Below are 23,327 nucleotides of genomic sequence, written 5' to 3'. Positions count from 1 at the left end.
GCAGGGGAGCGAGGCTGCCCTGGTCCACCTTGTCTTCTGTGGGGGAGGCGGCAGTGCGGAATTACCGGCACTGGCGCAACTCAACCCCGGGAGAAACAGAGGGGTCTAATGCGCCTCTGTTGTCCCTGTAAGTAGAAAAAAACCGAATTAAAAACAACAAATAACGTAAAAATAAAAAATCATAGGAAAACAACCCTGCATAAGCAGGGGGTGTCTTGCCTCCTTGGACACTAAGCAAAAACTGGCAGTCTCTTCTCCAGGCTGAAGGGTATAGCTGATGGAGGAGGGGCTTACAGCTTTCACTTAGTGTCACGCCTCCTAGGGAGCAGAGCTATACCCATGGTTTCCTGTGTCCCCCAAGGAATATGGGCGAGAAAACTGCAGTTCTGCGTTTTGAAAATTTTTCCACTATTCACCACTTGAGTTTAACACCATTACAATATCAGAGTTTAAGTCATTACAGGCTCAGCAGGTCGAACTATTTGTGCTTTTTTTCCTTTTTGTTTTTGATATAAAGCATTTTTGAAGGGGAAAAAAAAGTTTTTTGTGTTTTTTTATTTTTCTAAATAATAACTGCCACTGCGGTACATGACTATGCAATCTTTTGATCGCATTTTCTATAATACACTGCATTACTAATGCATTCTGTTAGTGTAATGCTAACAGGCATCCAATTAAGCCCTTCCTCTGGCAGGGAGTAATAGGTGTATTAAGATACTAAGATTCTTTCATAGCAAGCCACAATTAGGTCCCAGGTCTGACGAACAAATGCCATAGTTGTTCAGCCAGTACTATTACTGTGCAAGTTGTGTAAAGCCCTTGGGGAGGTTTAAGATAAAAAGTAATATACATGTATCCCCCTGTTTGAATGGAGGGGCAGACATGCTATTCGACAATATGGAACTGCTGGAGACAACGGAGTACAAATGCTTATGCCGAATGAAGCGGCAGCATGCAATCTGCCAATCCATTAAAACAGGAAAACCCTGATCACCGCACTTGTGATTAGTGGGGGTCAAACTGGTCAGACCCCCACCAATCAGACACTTACCTAAGGGATATGTTCTAACAGGACAACAACCCCTTTAAGACAGGTCTTGAAAATTAAAATGGTTTTGCAGTTGACAGCATTTATCACCTATTCAGAGGATGGGCGAAAAATGCATAACCATTGGGGGTCTGAACATTGGGACCCTCGCTGATCACGAGACCAGGGGTCCTCAAGTGGTCTGTGTGAATGGAGAGGTGGTGCACACGAGTTCTGCAAAAGAGCTTTCAAAAATACATAAAAAAATTAATAAAATAAAAAAACAGCTAAATCTGTAGAATAGTCTCCAAAACAGACAACTCTGAGACTAATATTTGCTAGAATATATGAACTTGACAACGATTTATAAACTTTCGGGGGTCTGAACACTGGGACCCTTGCCGATCACGAGACCAGGGGTCCTCAAGTCCTCTCTGTGAAAGGAGAGCAGTGTTGCAAAACAGCTTTCAAAAATACATAAAAAACAGCTAACAGCCGACAGCTCAGAGACTAATATTTGCTAAAATGTGAACTTAAGATTTATTTATTTTTTATATAAGGACTTTGAGTTTTATTACACCACACAAAAAAAAAAGGCAACCACAGTCAGAACAAAAACACACGGATTTTACTGTTTAAGTGGAGTTGCCTCTAACACTGCTTCTTCTGTAGCCTCAAAAGAAGATCAGATGACATTTGTTTCAGACTGACCTGGTTTATTCTCAGTCTTAAAAGGGACAAGGGATACACGGAATACCAATGCACTGTCACAGACTATGATTTTGAGTAAAGAAACGCTTTTAGGGGTAAAATGTGAATTTGGATTTTTTTTTCTCTCCATTTCGGTTAAATAACATTATATTCAGCAAGTAATTCTACTCAGTCCTATTATTTCCCTCTCTCTGTCACTGATTATATGCCCTTGGCCGACTTGCTCTTGTAATCTAGCCAGTTTGATTCCAGCTAGCGATCTCGTGCTACAGGTTGGCTCTTTAGCATTTAGTCACTTGAAATTGGTGCCTTGGATCGGAGAGCTGAAGAAAAACCATTGAGCGGCACAATAACCCTTTTCTTGGCACATGTACACTCGGTGGATTGTAGCTATTATGTGTAGGATTCTCAAGGCAGGAAGGATAAAAAAATAAATTAAAAAAAAATAGAAATCAGTATTCATTCTCTGCGAGCTGCTGAGAGGCCAGAATTTCCATTCTTTCTGCTCTCCTAAACATAACAATTCAACACAACATAAAAAAAATAAAATAAAAAAAAATAATAGAATAAAATTGTGACTGCACCATGTCAAACATTCTCAATTTGATTATATTCTATGCCTTTGTGCCTCGTTTCTTTGCAATATATAATATGCAGGGAAGAGGGAACATTAGACAGAACTTGAAGAAGCAAAAAAACTGAGCAAAACAGCCAGGGAAAAATGACAATACAGAAAATGATAGTAAAAGCTTCTTTTACATGGTCTGACGATCGAGGAAAACATCGGGGATGAGCGCTCCTGGGATCGCTCAACCAAGTGATCAGTGTCCTGTGTAAAGGTGCTGCTGATCATCAGATTAACGAGAAAACGGTCATCGCTGACCGCGGCATCTGAGATTAATATTAAGGCCTTTCAGGGGTTAATCATAAAAATAAAAAAAACACTTAAATTTCACTTAAGCTCTTCTGCATTTGTGTGCCACTGCGGCCTCTTCGTGTTCAAATGCATAAGGGGAGTATGACTTTTCTTTATTTTTACCGCCATTTTAGAGAAAATTTAGCACAAGGAAATTCGGCTTGGCGGCAAATCAAATTTTCTCAGAAATTCGGATCGAGGTCCACTTAAGATACTTCCATTCGCTCAACACTAAATGCAACAACAAGCGAACAAACACAATGCATGGTCTGGGGAGAAGACACCACGTACCTTCAGAGAACCAATGACCGTCTCTCTGGAGAGGGAGATGACGTCCATGTGCAGCTCATTTTTCTGTCTTATGAACATAACACAATAATCCTCCAACATCTCCATGTCCAGCAGTCGGGATTCTGCAGGAACCCTGTATATGGGCTTCCACTGCTGTACATCACTGTTTAGTGGGGCCGTCATCAGCTGCACCATAAATGAAGAAATCTCAGGTTATGTATATAGACACTATGGGGGTCATTCATTAAGCTGAAATTAGGCTTATTTCAGGTGCAGATTGCGGCGCAACAGCTAGTTCTTCTCCCCGCTTACACCAGGTCTAAATGAGTGGGTGTGGAGTAGGTGAGGAAGGGGACGGCAGGCCCGTCTTTTACCATTTTCCACACCTGTTTCAGGAGTAGAAAAATGTCTAAATGTAAGACAGCTCGGAAGCCGTCTTACATTTAGAACTGGTGGAGGATGCGCTAAAGAGAATGGTGCCTCTTCATAATTTCGGCGTAACCACTGTCAGCTTAGGGGTTTAGTAAGACCGGTGTCTGAAACGGTGGTCTTAATAAATGTGCCCCTATAAGTATAGTCGGCAGATAGATCTCAATCTCTTTGGGAAATCCCTTTAATCCAGCATATGGTACATAAAGTTCACTAACCCTTTTGGTATATTCATGCAGCATTTTTATTTTTTTTTACAAGCATTTGGCATATTTTCGAGTCAGTTACATATCCAATCACCCCCAGTGCCTTATCATGGAGATTATTAGTCTCTTCCCTTCTGGTGAATTGGTGAAAATATGCATCGAGTCACATTATTCTGACCACCAGCTAATATCGGGAGTAACTGCCGTGTGCAGCACGGACAGCAGCTAGATGGGCTGGGAGGTCGGGAGTAACAGCAGCTAGATGGGCTGGGAGGTCGGGAGTAACTGCCGTGTGCAGCACGGACAGCAGCTAGATGGGCTGGGAGATCGGGAGTAACAGCAGCTAGATGGGCTGGGAGATCGGGAGTAACTGCCGTGTGCAGCACAGACAGCAGCTAGATGGGCTGGGAGGTCGGGAGTAACTGCCGTGTGCAGCACAGACAGCAGCTAGATGGGCTGGGAGCGACTCCATAAGGTCCTGGTAGGTTGTCACCGGTATCTGGAGCCATGCTGCCTGCAGTGCATCCCACAGCTGCTGGAGGGGCCTGTGGGGGGGGATAAATAGAGAGAACACGATGATCGAGGTGGTCCCATAGATGCCCAACTGAGTTCAAGTCTCAGCTGCCCCAGGGAAGACAATCGGCATGTATGGGAGTACATGATCTTCAAGGATGGATTCATAACCAAAACGTATGAGAGTGCCTTCCACATAAAAGAGTGGTAACAGAATGCCATGAAAACATCCCTCAGACCATACCGCTGCCACCACCAGCTTGTGGTCTTCCAGCAATGGTTGCAAGGTGTTTGTTCTCTGATGTTTCTCTCCTGACACTCCAACATTCATCCATTTGATAAAGCAGAAAATGTGACTAATTGGAGAAGGCAACCCTTTGCCAATCAGCAGGGGTCCAATTCTGATACTGCCATGAAAATGAAGATTTATTAGCAGAGGTGCGGAGCCCCACCACGTGCAATAATTTTGATGCATTTTTTCCAAACCGTTAGAATAAAATGACATGAAGGCGCCCATGATTGTAAAGTGTTACGTGGAATTTTCAACGAGTTGCCTGGTGTCTATCATACGGTATATAGGTATGGGAGTATATTACATTTTTTATAAATCACTTTGGAATAACAGAATAGAATATAATTCACACTTTTTGTTTTAATTATTAAAATGGTAAAAATGTTCATGGAAGCAAACGAGTTAAAGGGATTGTCCAAGATTAGAAAAGATAAATGTCAAATCTTTTTCCAGAAACTGTGCCACTTGTCCTGAATAGTGTAATGCCCAGAACAGCCCATGGTTTGTTGGGAAAAATGCAGACCCTTTGTCCTAATCGCAGCCGACCCCTTTCTTCTTGCCAGCATGGACACCTCTAGTATATAGTCCACAGTTTCATATGTCTCCAGTGTAACCTGCACAGAGTCTTTCTGAATTACTTTTTGTATTCAGCACATCCATTTTGCAGACAGAACTCACCTTGTACTCTGCAGGCTCTCCGTACGTTGTCAGAATATAGAGGCAGCCATTTCTGTGCTCCACATGATAAATGACACCAGGCAGCCGGTTCTGCACCAGGGCAGGAGGCAAGTAAGGGGCGCTACAGTCAACAAGCCAGACCTCAGCAGACGTCTTACTGTTACTGTTGATGGTGAGAAAGCGGTGGTCTCTGGTCATATAAAGGTCTACGAAAAACCTGAAAAATACATAGAGAGAAATTTGTATTGGTCTTGACAATAACAGACTGGACAATCCCTCTAACCGGTTTCATAAAATGGCGCCAGGGAGAGAAGTGATGGGGAAATGGATTTACCTAAAAGATTTTCCTACCCTATTATACACCGCTGCCTCCTAAAAAAGATGAATAGTATCATAAAAGTGAGCGGGAAATGCTGATTGCAATATCCTAATATACAGTACTGTGCAAAACTTTTAGGCAGGTGTGGAAATATGCTGCAAAGTAAGGGCTGTATTACACTGCTAGATTTAGCAGATGATTGTCGGGAAGGAATCATTCCTTCCCAACAACTGTCTGCTCATCGGTGAAGGAGACCTCTGTATTTACTTGCAGTGATCTCCTCCACAGTATGAGGAGGAGTGATCACTAATACCATCACTCTTCCCCATACAGAATCATTATTTGCCGGCAGCAGAGCATGATTAGATGTCACAATCTGCTGCCAGCAAACAATGGTTTTTGTGACCGCATGAAAGATGCGATTACCCAATGAACGAGCGTTTCGCTTGTGCATCAGCGAGTCTGCGGCACATTTACACCGGCAGATCATCGCTAACAAGCGTTCCTACGAAAGCTTGCTAGCGATCATCTGGCCGATCCTCATCAAGTGCAATACAGCCCTAAGAATGCATAAAAAAAAAAAAAAAAAAAGGAGAAGTGTTAATAGTTTACATTTATTCTGCAGCAGGACAACGACCTCAAACATACCACCAATAGCATTAAGAACTATCTTCAGCGTAAAGAAGAGCAAGGAGTCCTGGAAGTGATGATATGGCCCCACAGCGCCCTGATCTCATCATCATCCAGTCTGTCTGGGATTACATGGAGAGACAGAAGGATTTGAGTAAGTCTATATCCACAGAAGATCTGTGGTTAGTTCTCCAAGATGTTGTTTGGAGCAACTGCAGAGTTCCTTCAAAAACTGTGCAAGTGTCTCTAGAAGAACTGATGATGTTATGAAGGCAAAGGGCGGTCAGACCAAATATTGATTGGATTTAGATTTCTCTTTTGTTCATTCACTTTGCATTTTGCTAATCGATAAAAGTAAACTATTAGCGCCTCTATTTTTGAAAGCATTCTTACTTTGCTGCATTTTCCCCATAGCTGCCTAAGTCTTTTGCACGGAACTGTACAAAGTTGAAAAAAGTTACACTTGAATAGGAGGGCGCCGTCTCAGTGAAGTGAATGGAGGAGATGTAATTACACTGCTCACCGATGCAATGTCGACGACAACAAAACGCTCACACGAGTGCTGCCTTCTCTTAAAGAGGTATTCCCATCTCAGACAATGGGGGCATATCGCTAGGAAAGTGAAGGAGGGCTCACCACGCACGCACGGCTGCCCTCCATTATTTTCTTTAGGGCTGCAGAAAATAGCCGAACACTGGCTAGGCTATTTCCGTCAGCCCCATAGAAATAAATGGGAGCGGTGGCCATGCAAATGCGGTGCGCTCTCATTCACTTTTATAGGGCGTGTGCTTCTCCAGCCACCACTTTCCCGCTCTGTTCTCGATATAGGTGCTGGTCCCAGCGGTGGGACTTGCACCTATCAGACAATGTGGGCATACCCTAGCGATATGCCGCATTGTCGCAGATGGGAATACCCGTTTAAAACAGCTGATCGGCAGGGGCGCCGGGAATCAGGTCCCCGTTGATCGGATATTGATGACCTCTCCCGAGGAGAGGTCATCAATATAGCAAAAGTGGAGGAGGAAGGTTCACCTGCAGTTACCTGGGATCCTTCTCGTGATAAACCAGTCTGGTGGTACTTTCTCCACTGAATTCTGCTGCATACACAGAACGGCACTGGAGATTATCCTGCCTCGTGTGAAATAGGACGTTATCTGTAACCCACTCTGCAGAGAAGACCAAGCAATCAGACCTCAATAGTCAAGCGTCATCCGTCAGTACACAGTGGAAGCTACCACTAGGTTTGCGGATTTATTCATAAAATATAAAAAACAGATTTTAATACTGGTGCAACGCTGGCATAGATATTAAAAGGGATTGACACATGCTCCATTGATATGGCGGTCTCACTTACCACAACTAAAGACATTGGGTATACTGCATACTACTTGCGGCTGTCCCTCCATCCTCACCACTATACAGGTGGCCTCTTCACGATCCAAGCTTTTCAGAGTAACAGCCAAATAAGTCTGTGCAGGAGAAATCCGGATGCGCTGAATTACGTATTCCTGTAACCCAGCATCCTCAGGGCTGAAGAGAGTCTCTATGCTATCTTCTCCTGTAAGGAATTCATTAAACAGACTTCTGAATCTGAAATGTGCCCAGCCAACAGGACGCTTTAGCTTTCTCCAGCAGCGCGATGTACCTAGCAAAAAAAATAAATCCATACTCCCTTTTTTCCCCCATTGCTCCGTTCGGCAATCTTCTGGCCCTCGGCAATGTAAACTTCCGGACAGGGTCATGTGCTACACCCAATGACTGGCCTCCACTGTGACGTGTCCCCAAGTGGCATGTGACTGATCAGTGATGTGACAAGTCCTTAACCCTTTCATGACCAAAGGTCATTGATGCCCCAATGTCCAGGTCAAAATTTACAAATCTGACATGCGTCACTTTATGTGGTAATAGCTTTGGAACACTTTTACTTATCCAAGCCAATCTGAGACTGTTTTCTCATGACACATTGTACTTCATGACAGTCATAAATTTGAGTCAATATATATCACCTTTATTTATGAAAAAATCCCAAATTTACCCAAAAAATTTAAAAATTTGCTGGATTGGTTTTCTGAACGCCATATGTTTTTTAGTTTTCTACCGATCGGCTCGTTTTTTGCAGAAAGAGTTGAGGTTCTTATTGGTACCATTTTTGGGTACATATGATTTTTTGATCATTCATTATTACACTTTATGGGGCAAGGTGGCCAAAAAATTGGCTGTTTTGGAACAGTTTTTTTTTTTTTTACAGCGTTTATCTGAGGGGTTAGGTCATGTGACAGTTTTATAGAGCAGATCGTTACGGACGCGGCAATACCCAATATGTATACTTTTTCTTATTTATTTAAGTTTTACACAATAATAGCATTTCTGAAACCAAAAAAAATGATGTTTTAGTGTCTCCATAGTCTGAGAGCCATAGCTTTTTTATTTTTTGGGCGATTGTCTTAAATATGAGCTCATTTTTTGGGGTATATATGCCTTTTTGATTGCTTGGTGTTGCACTTTTTGTGATGTAAGGTGACAAAAATAGCTTATTTATTTACACCGTTTTTATATTTTATTTTTTATGGTGTTTATTGGACGGGGTTGATGATGTGATATATTTATAGAGATGGTCGTTACGGACGCGGTGACACCTAATATGTGTGTTTTTTTTTTCATAGGAAAAGGCAATTTATTTTTTACATTTTTATTTATTTATTTTCATTTTTTTCACTTTTTTTTTTATCAGTTCCCTCTTGGATCTTGAAGATCCAGTGGGGCTGATGGTTGTACTATACTTTGCAATGCTCTTGCATTGCAAAGTATAATACAATCAGATGCCCTGTAGGTGGCAGCACCAGACGCCTATGCCATGGCAACCGGACGCCTTTGCAAAGCGCCCGATTGCCATGGGAACCATCGGGCTCTGCGATCGCAGCAGCCCTGATGGTTGAGAGAGGGAGCCCCCTCCCTCTATTAACCCCATGGATGCCGCTACTGCGGCATCTATGGGGTTACAGCAGTGTCAGCATAGAGCTGACACACGCTGCTGATGGCGGCGGCTCAGGAATGGAGCCGCCGCCATCACACACAGAAGGGGGACCGATCGGGGGCAGCGCTGGAAAGGGGGGAGGGGGGGCAGCATTTTACAAATTACAGATCGGGGCAGGAGGGGGAGGACCGCATCGGGGGCAGGATAAGAAGAAGGACAAGGAGAAGAAGGGGGCACAGATCGGGGGCTTCAAGAAGGGGGCATAGATCGGGGGCTTCAAGAAGGGGGCACAGATCGGGGGCTTCAAGAAGGGGCCACAGATCGGGGGCTTCAGGACACATTACCTGATTTCAGGCTCTGATCTGCAGAGCGCAGATCAGAGCCTGAAACCGGCATTTTAACACTGCCTCGATCCGATTGGTTAGTCTGCACAGATTAACCAATCGGATCGATTTCCGGCAAGGGGCCACTCTGATTGGTCCCTTGCCGGCATTACTGCACTGTATGCTGTCCGTGACAGCAGCAGCGCTTGGATTAAAGAGCTGCCAGAACGTTTATATACGTGGTAGCTGCACGGGGCATGTGCAACTATCACGTATATATACAGATTGCAGTCGTGAAGGGGTTAAGGTGAAATAGGGCCGAGTCCTTAAGGGGTTAAAGGTGCCACGCATGGAATCTTATTTCTGCTCAGATACTTGGAACGGGGAATATTAGAATTAATGCAGTTTGACAAAATCCAATATATTGAAGAAATATTAAAACATTTTCACCTGTAAGACTCCAGGATCAATGCGTTTCTACTGCATGGCGGTCTTACACCACGAGTGGAAACGCATTGGTCCAGAAGTCTTAAAAGGTGAAAATGTTTTAAATTTTTCTTCAATAAATTGGATTTTACTTCACAATGAATCAATTGTATTATTGGTGGGGTGTCTGATCGCACACTTACGGCATACTTTAGATGGGTATTTCCTTGTACTGCAAAAATAGTAACTCTTTCGGCATCATTACGGCTGATTTGTTAAAAGGAAAAATGTAATAGCGATCTGCCGCCGACACACCGCTGCCCTGCATGGGGACGAGGGATGGCATAGCACGGAGCCTTCTGCTTCTTTATGGTTCATATTATGAGCACAAGATCTGTGCCCCCTATGGTTCCAGTGAACTGATCCCCATTGGTGACCCAAGCTCTGTTCAGCAGAACCGTCGGCTGCACAATTCCTAGCAGGGTCACAAATCAACTTTTAGGTTTATTACGCAAAAATTTAACCGCAACATAAGAATATAAAAAATTAGATCACCACGTTATATTACCAATGCTTTCCTGAAAGCGATAGATGTAGTTGTCCTCATCAAAATATGTGTAATCTCCATGTTTAATCTGCAAGTTAAGAAATTGACATATCCATGAATATACGGCAGAATGAATTAAGCTATTGCTGGGGAGCAATTGGAGGAGGGGGGTTAAAAATCACAGTAAGGGCTCTTTCAGATGACCAATTTTGCAGAACAGGTGCGGACCCATTCATTTCGTTGTTCTCTTCCGCAGGCCAGCAAGACAGAAAGAGCATGTCCTATTCTTGTCCGCAATCACGGACAAGAATAGGCATTTCTATAATGAGCCGTCAGTTCCGTAATTTGTGTAATGCATCCGTGTTTTGCGGACCTCTAAACATGGCACGTGAATGCGCCCCGAGTATGAGTGGTGGGTGCTGTCTGTATAAGATGTCTAGGCGCACGGGTGGGATCGTGATTAGCAACAGTCCATAAATTTACTGCACTCTGCAAAATTGGTCAGCAGCATCATCTCTGAATGCAAACGGATTTCAGCCCTTGTTTATACTGTGCATACGCTGGAGACAGAGTACACAGTGCAAACGAAGCTGCGCAGACTTCAGAAAGTAGTGGGCAGCCGGGGAGGGAATGTAGTCATTATGATGAGTATGTCCAGCCTCATCCACTCTCTGTCAATGTCTACCCGCCCAGAGGTTAAGGACGGTTCTACCAGATCTTCTCAGTCTGTGCACGTCAGTGCGGGCTGCTGGGGTCTGAATACATTTTAGGGTCTGCATTAGTTTTGGGATTCTGATGGCAAAACAATAGTGAGCTATTTATGAGCTATTATTTTGCCTGTACTAAAAATTCAGATATTTTGCTCAGGGGCCTTCCCAAACTTTAATCTGGCACTGCGACTAGTGTCTAAGAGTGGAATGCAACCCATTACCTAGCAATAAAGCTCCAAAATTAATACAGAGAAGGGAGGGGGTGAGGAGGATGAAGAGGAGGAGGTTGTCACGCTCCCTTCGCCTGCCTGGGCTGTTTTATATTACAAACAGCCAGAGCCGAGTATATACTGTATATATGTGGGGGGCGAGAATACACTAACTCTTTGCCCCACATAGAAAAATGCCAACAAAATACTGTTCCAACTTTATGATTTGAGGAGATTTATCAAAACTGGTGTAAAGGACAATTAACTTAGTTGCCCCTGGCAACCAATCAGATTCCTCCTTTCATTTTGGACAGCTCCTTTGGAAAATGAAAGGTGGAATCTGATTGGTTGCTAGGTGCAACTAAGCCAGTTTCCCTTTACACTAGTTTTGATAAATTTCCCCCCAATCTCCCTACTCACCATGTTGCGTTCTGCTCTTATCGGATACTTCTGATGCATCTCCTCAAGCCGTTTCATCAGAACTTCAGTCAGATCTTGGTACGTCACACAGGCTGCCTCCCAGCGTTTCCGTTCACAATCTAACAAGGCCTTTGTCGTTTAAAAAAAAATTAAACCGTATAATTACAGTGACAATTATGTTTTACAGAATAGCATTAACATACTTATAAGTAGGGCTGGGCGATTTTGCAAAAAAAAATAAAAAATAATATTAATATATATATATATATATATATATATTTATATATTTATATATTTATATATATTTTTTTTTTTGTGCTTACCGTAAGATCCTTTTCTCGTTGGATGCATTGGGGGACACATCACCATGGATATATGCCCAGCTGCCACTAGGTGGCTGACTCTAGTAAGAAAAAAAGTGTTGGCTCCACCCAAATGGTCTATACCCTCAACAAAGACACTAAACTAACCAGTTGGTCCGAAAGCAGTAGGAGCATCAAAAAACCAGATGAACGGTGAAGCCAATATGTCCTAAACCAGAAAGAGGACCATTATCAAAGGGTCTCGGGAAATCCGGAAAACCTGAACGAAGAAAAAAAACAAAGGGTGGGATCTGTGTCCCCCAATGCATCAAACGAGAAAAGGATTTTACGGTAAGTACAAAAATCCAGTTCTCGTGAATGGCATTGGGGGGCACAGCACCATGGGACTTTCCAAAGCAGTCCCCAAGGGTGGAAAGAAACAGCCATGTGAAGAACCTAGCACACAGCCGCTTGCAGAACCTTGCGACCGAAACTGGCATCAGCAGAGGCCAAGGAATGAATATGGTAGAATCTGGAGAAGGTGTGAACTGAGGCCCAGGTGGCGGCCTTGCAGACCTGGGAAGCAGAGGCTAGATGCCGGACCGCTTATTATGCCCCAACCGCCCTAGTGGAGTAAGCAGTCAACCGGAAGGGGGGCTCGCAAACCCATTCGCCACATAAGCTTCCTTGACAGCCGACCTAATCCAGCGGGAGATGGTAGCCTTGGAGGCTTAAAAAACCCTTACGTGAGCCCTTAAAGATGACAAAGCGGGAGTCAGTTTGCCGGAAGGACTCTATTAACTGGAGATACAGTCGAAGCGCCCGAACCACATCCAGATGGTGGAGAGACCGCTCTCTGGGATGATAGGGGTTGGGACAGAACGAAGGTAGGACAATCTCCTCATTAATGTGGGCTCGAAGGGAGAGGAATGAAGGGCATCTTGGACCAAATTCAAATCCCAGTGTTCCACCAGAGAACGGAAGGGAGGGTTGCCATGAGCCACCCCGTGAAGGAAAATTTGGGAGTTTATACTTTACCGGATTATTATTCACATTTTATCTGTTCATATTTAGCATTTATTTGGTTTTCGCAATGTTTTTTTTTTTTTTTTTACTAAAAACGCACTGAAAACGCATTGATATCGCATAAGCGTTTATTAGATAATTTTTTTGGTGTCATATTTTTCAAATAACCCATTTATTATGCTGGATGGAAAACGCAACAGGAAAAAGCTCAACTATGGGTGGAATGCGAAATAAATAAGAAATAAAAGGACATCCGATCCAGGTCTAATCCATTCCACAGTTTGATGTGGGCTAGATCCATCCCACAATTTGTATATCCCAATTTCCCTATATAAGGATATGAACATAGAGGACAGTTTAACCACTGAGGAAGGGGCCACTTAGAGCCCCGAAACGCGTTTGGTTCCTCCTGTACAACACAAAGACCACCGTATTCTACAGCCTTTTTTGTATTCATGGAAAAAGGTCGCAAATATATTACAAGTTCGTGATATCCTAAGAACCGGAAATTCGTATAAAGTCACTGGCGCCAGTTGGGAAAATATTTGTTTAAAGTAGATGGGGATAAAGATAAAGATCACTGCAAATCGAGACTGTGAAACTTCAACATCACAGTAGAAACCAACACTTCCGATACACTACATACCTCTGGTGAAACTTTCGACACTCACGTGAGTAAGCAGGAGCGGGGGGCCTGGTGCAACTACCACGCGGGACGCCGCAGTCTATACACTGAAATCCGCCCGTGATCGACCTGGCTTATGAGTAAACGCACCATATAGAGGATAACAAAAATAATTGTGTTGGTTGTGAAGTCGATTGTTCAGTTTGACTCGAATATTGATATTTAAATCGATTGATACGGTTCTAAGAACATTTGAATATGGACGGTGGACATCCGCAGAATTTTTATGCGAACATTGTGGAAACGCATGAAATTCTATGCGATTATTAGATCGAAGGCTATATTGCAGTAAGAACAGATTTTAGACAGATCCTCCCAAAAATCAGGTCTTATTGGAGAACATTGTTTTAAAGGGCTTCTGTCACCCCCCAAACACCAATTTTCAGTTTTTGACTTAATATATTTGCTAATGTTTACAGATTCGATATTTACCCCTCTTACCTCAGGCTGTGGTGTAATTTCAGTAAAAATCGGACTTTAGTGATATGTAAATTTCTTCACTACCAGCAAGTTGGGCGGACTTGCTGGTAGCCGCCGCATCCTCTGTCTGAAAAAACGCCCCCTCCTCCACTTGATTGAGAGGGCCAGCGAGTGCTCTCATCCTCCAGCTGGTCCTGCCTGCAGCTCAAATCCCGCGCCGTACCGGTCGTCATTAGGCGCAGGCGTTCTGAGAGAAGGAAGCTCGCTTGGCTGCTCCTTCCTCAGTGCGCCTGCACCGATGATGTCAGCCCTACACCCGGAAGAGAAGTCTTCTCTTCCGGGTGTAGGGCTGACATCGGCGCAGGCGCACTGAGGAAGGGGCAGCCAAGTGAGCGTCCTCTCAGAGCGCCTGCGCCGAATGACGACCGGTAGGGCGCAGGCGCGGGATTTGAGCTGCAGGCAGGGCCAGCTGGAGGATGAGAGCGCTCGCTGGCCCTGTCAATCAAGTGGAGGAGGGGGCGTTTTTTCTGACAGAGGATGCGGCGGCTACCAGCAAGTCCGCCCAACTTGCTAGTAGTGAAGAAATTTACATATCACTAAAGTCCGGGGTATATATCGAATCTGTAAACATAAGCAAATATATTAGGTCAAAAACTGAAAATTGGTGTTTGCGGGGTGACAGAAGCCCTTTAAAGTCTGGCCAGACCTCAATTCTTTTATTTATTGTGATTTTTTATAGGTTATATGCATTTACTGCGGGTTTTAAACATTGTATATGTTACTTATGTTTTTTATCGTATCTGACTATTCTAAAAATTAAAGTGCCACTTACTCCAGGTATAGCGAGTGTCCAGCCTCTTTTTGACATTTAGCTTTTTTATAGATGGGGTGAATCTGTTGGCTGAGAGCACCCATCCAGGAGACCAGACGCAGTAGTGCTACCTGTACAGTATTTTCTGGGAACAAGAAGCCAAGCGCCTTTGGAAAAGAACAGACAAGGCCGAGACCTGACCTTTGAGGGAGGCCAGCTGGAGAACTTTCTCAAGGCTGGCCTGAAGAAAGGCAAGAATCCTAAAGACTGAAAAAAAGCAGAGGGTGAACCTCACCAGATTCATCCAAGCAAAATAGGCCTTCCAGGTACGATGGTAGATCCTGGCCAACCGGGGTTTGCATGCATGAAGCATAGTCTGAATGACTGATTTGGAGAGACCGCGGAACCTCAGGACCACGGCCTCAACAGCCACGCCGTTAAACGAAGCCGAGGTAAACTCGGGTGGAGTAGCGGACCTTGAGAAAGGTGGTCAGGACCCAGAGGCATCCGCCAAGGGGCGTCGGCGAGCAGGAAGACGAGGTCTGCGTACCACGCCCTGTGGGGCCAGTCTGGAGCCATTAACATTGCCGGAACCCCATCCATTTTGAGGCGTTTGAGTAACCGAGGAAGAAGCGGAAGGGGAGGGAAGAGATACAGGAGACTAAATTGGGACCAAGGGAGCACTAAGGCGTCTACCGCCAGAGCCTGAGGATCCTGAGACCTGGCGACGTAAAGCGGGAGCTTGTGATTCAGACGGGAGGCGAAGAGATCCACGTCTGGGATTCCCCAACACTGACAGAGCTGGTGAAACACCTCTGGATGTAGAGACCACTAGCTCGGGTCAAGGCGCTGGCGACTGAGGAAGTCGGCTGCCAAATTGTCGACCCCGGGGATGTAGACCGCGGAGAGAGCGGGAATGCGAGAGGCAGGATGCGAGAGGCTTCCTTCAGGACTGGCGTGCTTCTGCTTCCCCCAGGACAGGGCTAGGTAAATGGCCCCGAGCTCCAGAATATTGATCTGTAGGGAGCTCTCCCTTATCGACCACTGACCCTAGGCAGTGAGAGACCCGAAGACTGACCCCCAACCTGCCATGATGGCATCTGTGGAGATCACCTGCCAACAGAGGGGAAGAAAGGATCTGCCGAGGGAGACTGTTAGCAGGTTCAGCCACCAGTGCAAGTCCCGGATAACCTGAGGGGACAGGCGGAACGGGTGATCGAGGCCTGACGGAGACTTGTTCCACCGGGCAAGAATAGAGAGCTGAAGGGATCGGGTGTGGAATTGGACGTAAGGAACGGCCTCGAAGGCGGCAACCATCCGGCCGAGGACGCGCATGCACACCCTGATGGACAGAGGAGACTGGAGACCTGACTGGAGAGCCACTACCTTGTCCTGAGGAAGGAACACTTGGCCAAGGCGAGTGTCAAGGACCATGCCTAGGAATTCCATCCTCTGGCTGGGAACAAGGAAGGACTTGGAGTAATTTACCAGCCAGCCAAACTGGGACAGCATGGACATGGTGATGTGGAGGCTGGACAGGTGGTCCTCCCGGGATGGAGCCTTCACCAGAAGATCATCCAGGTAGGGTATTATGGCAACTCCCCTGGCACAGAGAAGTACGACAAGGGGAGCCAACACCTTGGTAAAGACCCTTGGGGCGGACACCAGGTCGAAGGGCAACGCCACGAATTGAAAAGGCAGAGAACCTACCGCAAAGCGAATGTACCTCTGATGAGACATAGCTATGGGGACATGCAGGTAGGTGACTCGGATGTCGATAAACGACAAACTGGCCCCCCTCGAGGGAAGCAATAACCGACATGAGGGACTCCATTCAAAAGTGGCAGACAAAGTAATTAAGCGCCTTCAGATCCAAAATGGGGCGAAGGCAACCGTCCTTCTTGGAGTAATACCCCTGAAAACGCTCCAAGGCCGGGTCGAGACGGAAACAAAATCACTCCGTGAGCATGAAGTGAATGATTGGCCTGAAAAAAAGCGGCCGCCCGGGAGGGGGACCTGGGTGGAGACGACTGAAAGAACCGACCCGAATTCTATCTTGTATCCGGAGGACACATTCTCCAGAACCCAGGCATCGTCCACACTTGTGCTCCATTGCTCCTGAAAGGAGAGCAACCGCCCCCCCCCCCCCCCCACTCGAGGGGGCAACTTGAGCTGGGAAAACCAGTCATGCAGATAACTGCTTTGCAGACTAGGGTTTGGAAGTCCTAGGGCGGGAGTGCCAGGAGGGCTGACTGGAAGAGGAATCCCAAAAGGAGCGAAAGCGCTGAGATCTCGATGACGACATAGGACGGCGGCGGCGGGGACGGTTCTGGTGCAGGAGAGAACTTTTCCCACCCGTGGCTTCAGATATAAGCTCCTCCAAACGTTTCCCGAAAAGCCTATCACCCAGGAAAGTAAAAAATGAGAGATAGGAGCGCCTTTTTGGAGGCGGCATCCGCTGCCCAGGCACAAAGCCAAACAGTGTGGCAAATGGCCACAGAGTTGGCAGCCGCCCTGCCAGAACGGAGTGCCGATTCCAGGGAAGCATCACAAAGGTCCCGGGATGCCTGGAGAAGATGAGAAGCAAGGAGATGGTGCTCCCCTTGACTAGAATCCGGGGATAAGGACTGAACAAGCTGTTTGGCCCATACCACACAGGCCTTAGCCACCCATGACGCAGCAAAGGATAGATGGATATCGAAACCCGCTGCGACTAATGCAGACTTGGACAATGAGTACATCTTTTGTCCAACGGATCAGACAAGGAGGACGCGTCGGCCAAAGAAAGGGTGGTAGCCTTAGCAAGTCGGGCCACTTGTTGGTCTACCTGAGGAGGGACAGACCACGTAGTAATAGACTCCTTGGAATAGGGAAAGAGGACGTCGAGCTGTTAGCGGGCTGAAGACGCCTATCCAGATGATGCCACTCCTTGGCCAGGAGTGCATCCAGATCCGCAAGGTTTGGTTTTCCCTAAGCGGGGCGCCGGGAATAGCAGAAAGACACAGATTCCTGAGCCGAAGAGGAGGGGTCTTCCTGCACGTGGAGAGCATCCCTAACTGCCCTGATGAGATCCTGCATGGCCGCTGACAGGGCTGTGCTCTGCTCCGATCCGGAATAAGAGTCAGAGGTGTCCCCCGGGGCGGCAGAAGGTGCGGCAGGGGAGGATTCATCGCCAGCCTCCGCCATGTCCTGGGAGTGACCAGAGGATGAACGGGACATGGTTGTGATGACCCGAGGTCATTTGCGGGACCTGGTCTCGGAACGTAGCGTGCCCCTTCCGGTGAGGAGTCCCTGGGAGGGACCGAGGCGGCTGCAATCTGGGCAGGTAAGCGGTACCAGTGACTCAACGATGGACTAGGAGAGTCGGGCAAGGTTCCCTATGGGTTGGGACAGGGAGGCAGCCCATTCAGGAGAAACCGACCCAGAAGGGGTGGTCAGAGCGTCCCGAGAGGGTCTGGGGGAAAGGCTCTGAGCACAAACAGGATCAGGTTGACCGCATGGCAACTTTTACTTTTACAACGGGCGCAGAAATAAAACGTGGCGACCCCAAGGGGAGGCTGGGGATGGGCGTCTTCTCTGGAAGAGGACATGAGGACTGGTTGGGAGCCTGAAAAAAAGGAAAATCAGCCAGCCAGAGGCTGTCCTACTGGACCCCAGGCGCTGTGTCCCCGAAGAGGTGCTGCAGCAGTTGGATTAGAGTGCCAGGAAGGCTGCAGGGAGATCTGGAAAGCGTCCCTCAGGAGTACTGACAAGATGGATGCCCAGAATAAAAGCCGGCAAAAAGTATGCAAAAGCCAGCGCTAAATTGGGATAGGAAGGGAAGAAGACCCCTCGCAAGAGCAGAGAGGGATCAAGGAAAAGGCCTGGGAAGCGAGGGGGGTGGGTGAGTGGGGCTCCTGGGGAGAAGCGACGCTCAGGGAGGGAAAAACTGGGGGAAAAAAGAGCACCAGGGTCCCGAGGACAAGGCAGAACCTGGGGACTAAAAGGTAGAAGAGGGCCCGGGAGATGGAGCACCGCCAGACCGAAGGAGGGGAACTAACCTTAAACCCCATGGGGCGTCTTCAGGTGCCGCAGGGTCACCCCTTCGGCAAACTCGTCACAGATGTGGGATTGCCGGCATGCCACTGCGGATGCAGTATGGGGGACTGGGTGACCGGCGAGGTACTCCGAGTACGCGCCCGAATGGGGTGCAACTAAAGTGGATAACCACGATGGAGCCCCATCCTGCAGCAGGCTGAGACCTGCAGACGAGAAAAAAAAAATATTAAAATAATAAAAATAAAAAAAACAGCAAGACATGTAAAAAAAAAAACAGCAGGTCATGTCTGCCTCCTACGGACACTAGACTAAAGCTGGTTAGTTTAGTGTCTGTGCAGAGGTTATAGCCCATTTGGGTGGAGCCAACACTTTTTTTTTCTTTCTAGTGTCAGCCTCCTAGTGGCAGCTGGGCATATATCCATGGTGCTGTGTCCCCCAATGCCATTCACGAGAAAAATTATTATTTTCAATTTGAGGGCACTTACATTTTTTCTTGAATATTTTTTACAGGCAATACCGGTAACTTTTTATTTTTTGCCGATGCAGCCATACCAGAGCTTGTTTTTGGCAGGTCGTATTGTGTTTTTTAGTGAACCCATTTTGAAACACATATCTATTAGTTTTTATTTTATTTTTTGGGGGGGGCGGGGCAGGGAGTGTTTAATGAAAAAAAAAAAAAAGTTCAGCCATTTTTTTTTGCACTTTAAATATTTGACTTTTACAGTGCATTTTAACCACCTCAGCTCCCCTAGCTTAACCACCTCAACTCCCCTAGCTTAAACCCCCTTAATGACCAGACCACTTTTTACAATTCTGCACTACACTACTTTCACTGTTTATTGCTTGGTCATACAACTTACCACCCAACTGAATTTTACCTCCTTATCTTCTCACTAATAGAGCTTTCATTTGGTGGTATTTCATTGCTGCTGACCTTTTTACTTTTTTGTTATTAATCGAAATTGACTCAAATTTTTGCAAAAAAACAAAACTACATTTCTATATAAATTTTTCTCTAAATTTATTGTTCTACATGTCTTTGATAAAAAAAATATGCAATAAGTGTATATTTATTGGTTTGCGCAAAAGTTATAGCGTTTACAAACTATGGTACAAAAATGTGAATTTCCGCATTTTGAAGCAGCTCTGACTTTCTGAGCACCTGTCATGTTTCCTGAGGTTCTACAATGCCCAGACAGTAGAAACACCCCACAAATTACCCCATTTCGGAAAGTAGACACCCTAAGGTATTCGCTGATGGGCATAGTGAGTTCATGGAAGTTTTTATTTTTTGTCACAAGTTAGCGGAAATTTATTAATTTTTTTAAAATATATTTTTTTTCTTACAAAGTCTCATATTCCACTAACTTGTGACAAAAAAATAAAAATTTTACATGAACTCACCATACCTCTCACGGAATACCTTGGGGTGTCTTCTTTCCAAAATGGGGTCACTTGTGGGGTATTTATACTGCCCTGGCATTTTAGGGGACCTAAAGCGTGAGAAGTAGTTTGGAATCCAAATGCGTAAAAAATGCCCTGTGAAATCCTAAAGGTACTCTTTGGAATTTGGGCCCCTTTGCGCACCTAGGCTGCAAAAAAGTGTCACACATGTGGTATCGCCATATTCAGGAGAAGTAGGGAAATGTGTTTTGGGGTGTCTTTTTACATATACCCATGCTGGGTGAGAGAAATATCTCTGTAAAAAAGACAACTTTTCCCATTTTTTTTATAAAAAGTTGTCATTTTACAGAGATATTTCTCTCACCCAGCATGGGTATATGTAAAAAGACACCCCAAAACACATTTCCCTACTTCTCCTGAGTATGGCGATACCACATGTGTGACACTTTTTTGCAGCCTAGGTGCGCAAAGGGGCCCAAATTCCAATGAGAATCTTTACAAATTTCACAGGGCATTTTTTTACGCATTTGGATTCCAAACTACTTCTCACGCTTTAGGGCCCCTAAAATACCAGGGCAGTATAAATACCCCACAAGTGACAAATACCCCACAAATACCCCACAAGTGGCATGGCGAGTTCCTAGAATATTTTTTTTTTTTGGCACAAGTTAGCGGAAAACTATTTTTTATTTATTTTTCTTACAAAGTCTCATATTCCACTAACTTGTGACAAAAAAATAAAATTTTACATGAACTCGCCATGCCCCTCACGAAATACCTTGGGGTGTCTTTTTTTCCAAAATGGGGTCACATGTGGGGTATTTATACTGCCCTGGCATTTTAGGGGCCCTAAAGCGTGAGAAGAAGTCTGGAATATAAATGTCTAAAAATTTTAACGCATTTGGATTCCGTGAGGGGTATGGTGAGTTCATGTGAGATTTAATTTTTTGTCACAAGTTAGTGGAATATGAGACTTTGTAAGAAAAAAAAAAAGCAAAACAAAAAAAAAAAAAAAAACACATTTCCGCTAACTTGTGCCAAAATAAAATAATAAAATCTTCTATGAACTCGCCATGCCCCTCAAAAGTGATCTTTATAGCGCTGCAGCGATTTTACGCTGTTTTTGCAGTGATCAGAAAAACTGCGGTGGGGCGGACTGAACACAAGTGTGCGCACAAGATCAGGTCTGATCGGGCGAACACTGCGTTTTTTGTAGAGCCTATAGAACATGTCCTATTCTTGTCCGCAATTGGGGACAAGAAAAGGCATTTTCTATATAGTTCTGGCAATGTGCGGATCCGCAAAATGCGGAAAGCACATTGCCGGTGTCAGTGTTTTGCGGATCCGCGGTGTCCGTGTTTTGCGGATCCGCAAAACACATACGGACGTCTGAATGGAGCCTTACAGGGGGGTGATCAATGACAGGGGGGTGATAAGGGAGTCTATATGGGGTGATCAGGGGTTAATAAGTGACAGGGGGAGGGGGGTGTAGTGTAGTGGTGTTTGGTGCTACAGAGCTGCCTGTGTCCTCTGGTGGTCGATCCAAGCAAAAGGGACCACCAGAGGACCAGGTAGCAGGTATATTAGACGCTGTTAACAAAACAGCGTCTAATATACCTTTTTGGGGTTAAAAAAAAAAAATCGCATCTACAGCCTGCCAGCGAATGATCGCCGCTGGCAGGCTGTAGATCCACTCGTTTACCTCCCGATCCTGTGAACGCGCACTCCTGTGTGCGCGCGTTCACAGGAAATCTCGCGTCTCGCGAGATGACGCGCCGATGCGTCCAGGAGGAATAACCCGGCCGGCCGCAGGACGGCAAAAACAGACTTTTATTCATATGTAAATTAGGGCTCGCAAGTGCCCAGGGGCGGCGTTCACCTCGTTGGTGCCCAGGCTGTTCTGCCTCTTTTCGTCATATCCCCGCCCCAGCCTCTTCCTCTGCCCACCCCGCTCTTCCTTTGCGTCCTCCTTCTCAAGTTCTCTGCAGCGAGATGCCCCAGCAAAGCTATGGATAGCGCAGGTGCGGGATCTCGCTGCAGAGAAGGAGGACGCAAAGGAAGAGCGGGGCGGGCATAGGAAGAGGCTGGGGCGGGGATATGACGAAAAGAGGCAGAACAGCCTGGGCATCAACGAGGTGAACGCCGCCCCTGGGCACTTGCGAGCCCTAATTTACATATGAATAAAAGTCGGATTTTGCCTTGGGGGAACTTCACAAGAAAACATCAAAGGTACCATTAGAATCATATAGACTGCTATGCTAGAGCGCTATGTAAGCGGTCTATAAGGTCAAAATCTGGTGACAGACTCCCTTTAATTATATTAGTTTTTTTGCACAAAAATTGCACATTTTATGCAAAAGAATTGTTTTTTATGTTTTGCTTTTTTTTTTTATGTTGTTTATAGGGCGGTTTAAGTGGAGAACCATAGCAATGCAATAGATGTGTGCATATGTTTTTCAAAATAAAAAAAACTTTTAATGGAAAAATGGTTTTATTAATTTATAACTTTTTTTTAAAGTTTATTACCCTTCCTTTAATAATTCTCTTTTATTACTTTTCTTGTATTACTAGGTGAAATTACATAGGAAATTCAAAAACATTCATGTCAGGAGCGGTTACAGGTTCACTTTAAATCCCATTTGTACATATTTTTGAATCCTCAAAAACACCTGAATCTGAATACTTTTGTAATTGCATGGATTTAAAAATTTTGTATAGTCACTGAGTTATTTAATAAAATGTATCTGTATATCGCCACCTGCTGGTTGTTCTTTTGCTTATTTCTTTGTCCGTGTCACTGAGCTAAATCACACACTCAGTTTAAGGCTAAGTTCACACGAACGTGTGTGATCCGTGGCCGTATTGCGGCCCGCAAATCGCGGGCCGCAATACACGGGCACAGTTCCGTGTGAATTCCGCATCACGGATGCGGACCCAATCACTTCAATGGGTCCGCAAATCCGGAATCGCGGAACGGCCGCACGGGACCGGACCCCTCGGAAGCACTACGGAGTGCCTCC

At 45.5% G+C, this 23,327-nt stretch overlaps 1 protein-coding gene across 1 annotated transcript in view; it reads right to left on the bottom strand.

Moving 5' to 3' along the window:
- PREPL (prolyl endopeptidase like) overlaps window positions 1-23,327 on the bottom strand; it is an 85,751-nt gene that overhangs the window by 25,241 nt on the left and 37,183 nt on the right. Inside the window, exons 3-8 of the mRNA XM_040430328.1 lie at window positions 11,622-11,750; window positions 10,304-10,370; window positions 7,367-7,570; window positions 7,055-7,178; window positions 5,064-5,280; window positions 2,946-3,131 (exon numbers count right to left, since the gene is read on the bottom strand). Of these exons, the coding sequence (XP_040286262.1) occupies window positions 2,946-3,131; window positions 5,064-5,280; window positions 7,055-7,178; window positions 7,367-7,570; window positions 10,304-10,370; window positions 11,622-11,750 (927 nt within the window). The remainder of the gene's footprint in view (window positions 1-2,945; window positions 3,132-5,063; window positions 5,281-7,054; window positions 7,179-7,366; window positions 7,571-10,303; window positions 10,371-11,621; window positions 11,751-23,327) is intronic.

The sequence above is a fragment of the Bufo bufo genome, chromosome 4 (assembly GCF_905171765.1).
Source record: "Bufo bufo chromosome 4, aBufBuf1.1, whole genome shotgun sequence".
NCBI classification, from domain to species: Eukaryota; Metazoa; Chordata; class Amphibia; order Anura; family Bufonidae; genus Bufo; species Bufo bufo.
Note: the sequence above shows the minus strand (reverse complement) of the source record. Positions and strands in the feature narration are given on the sequence as shown.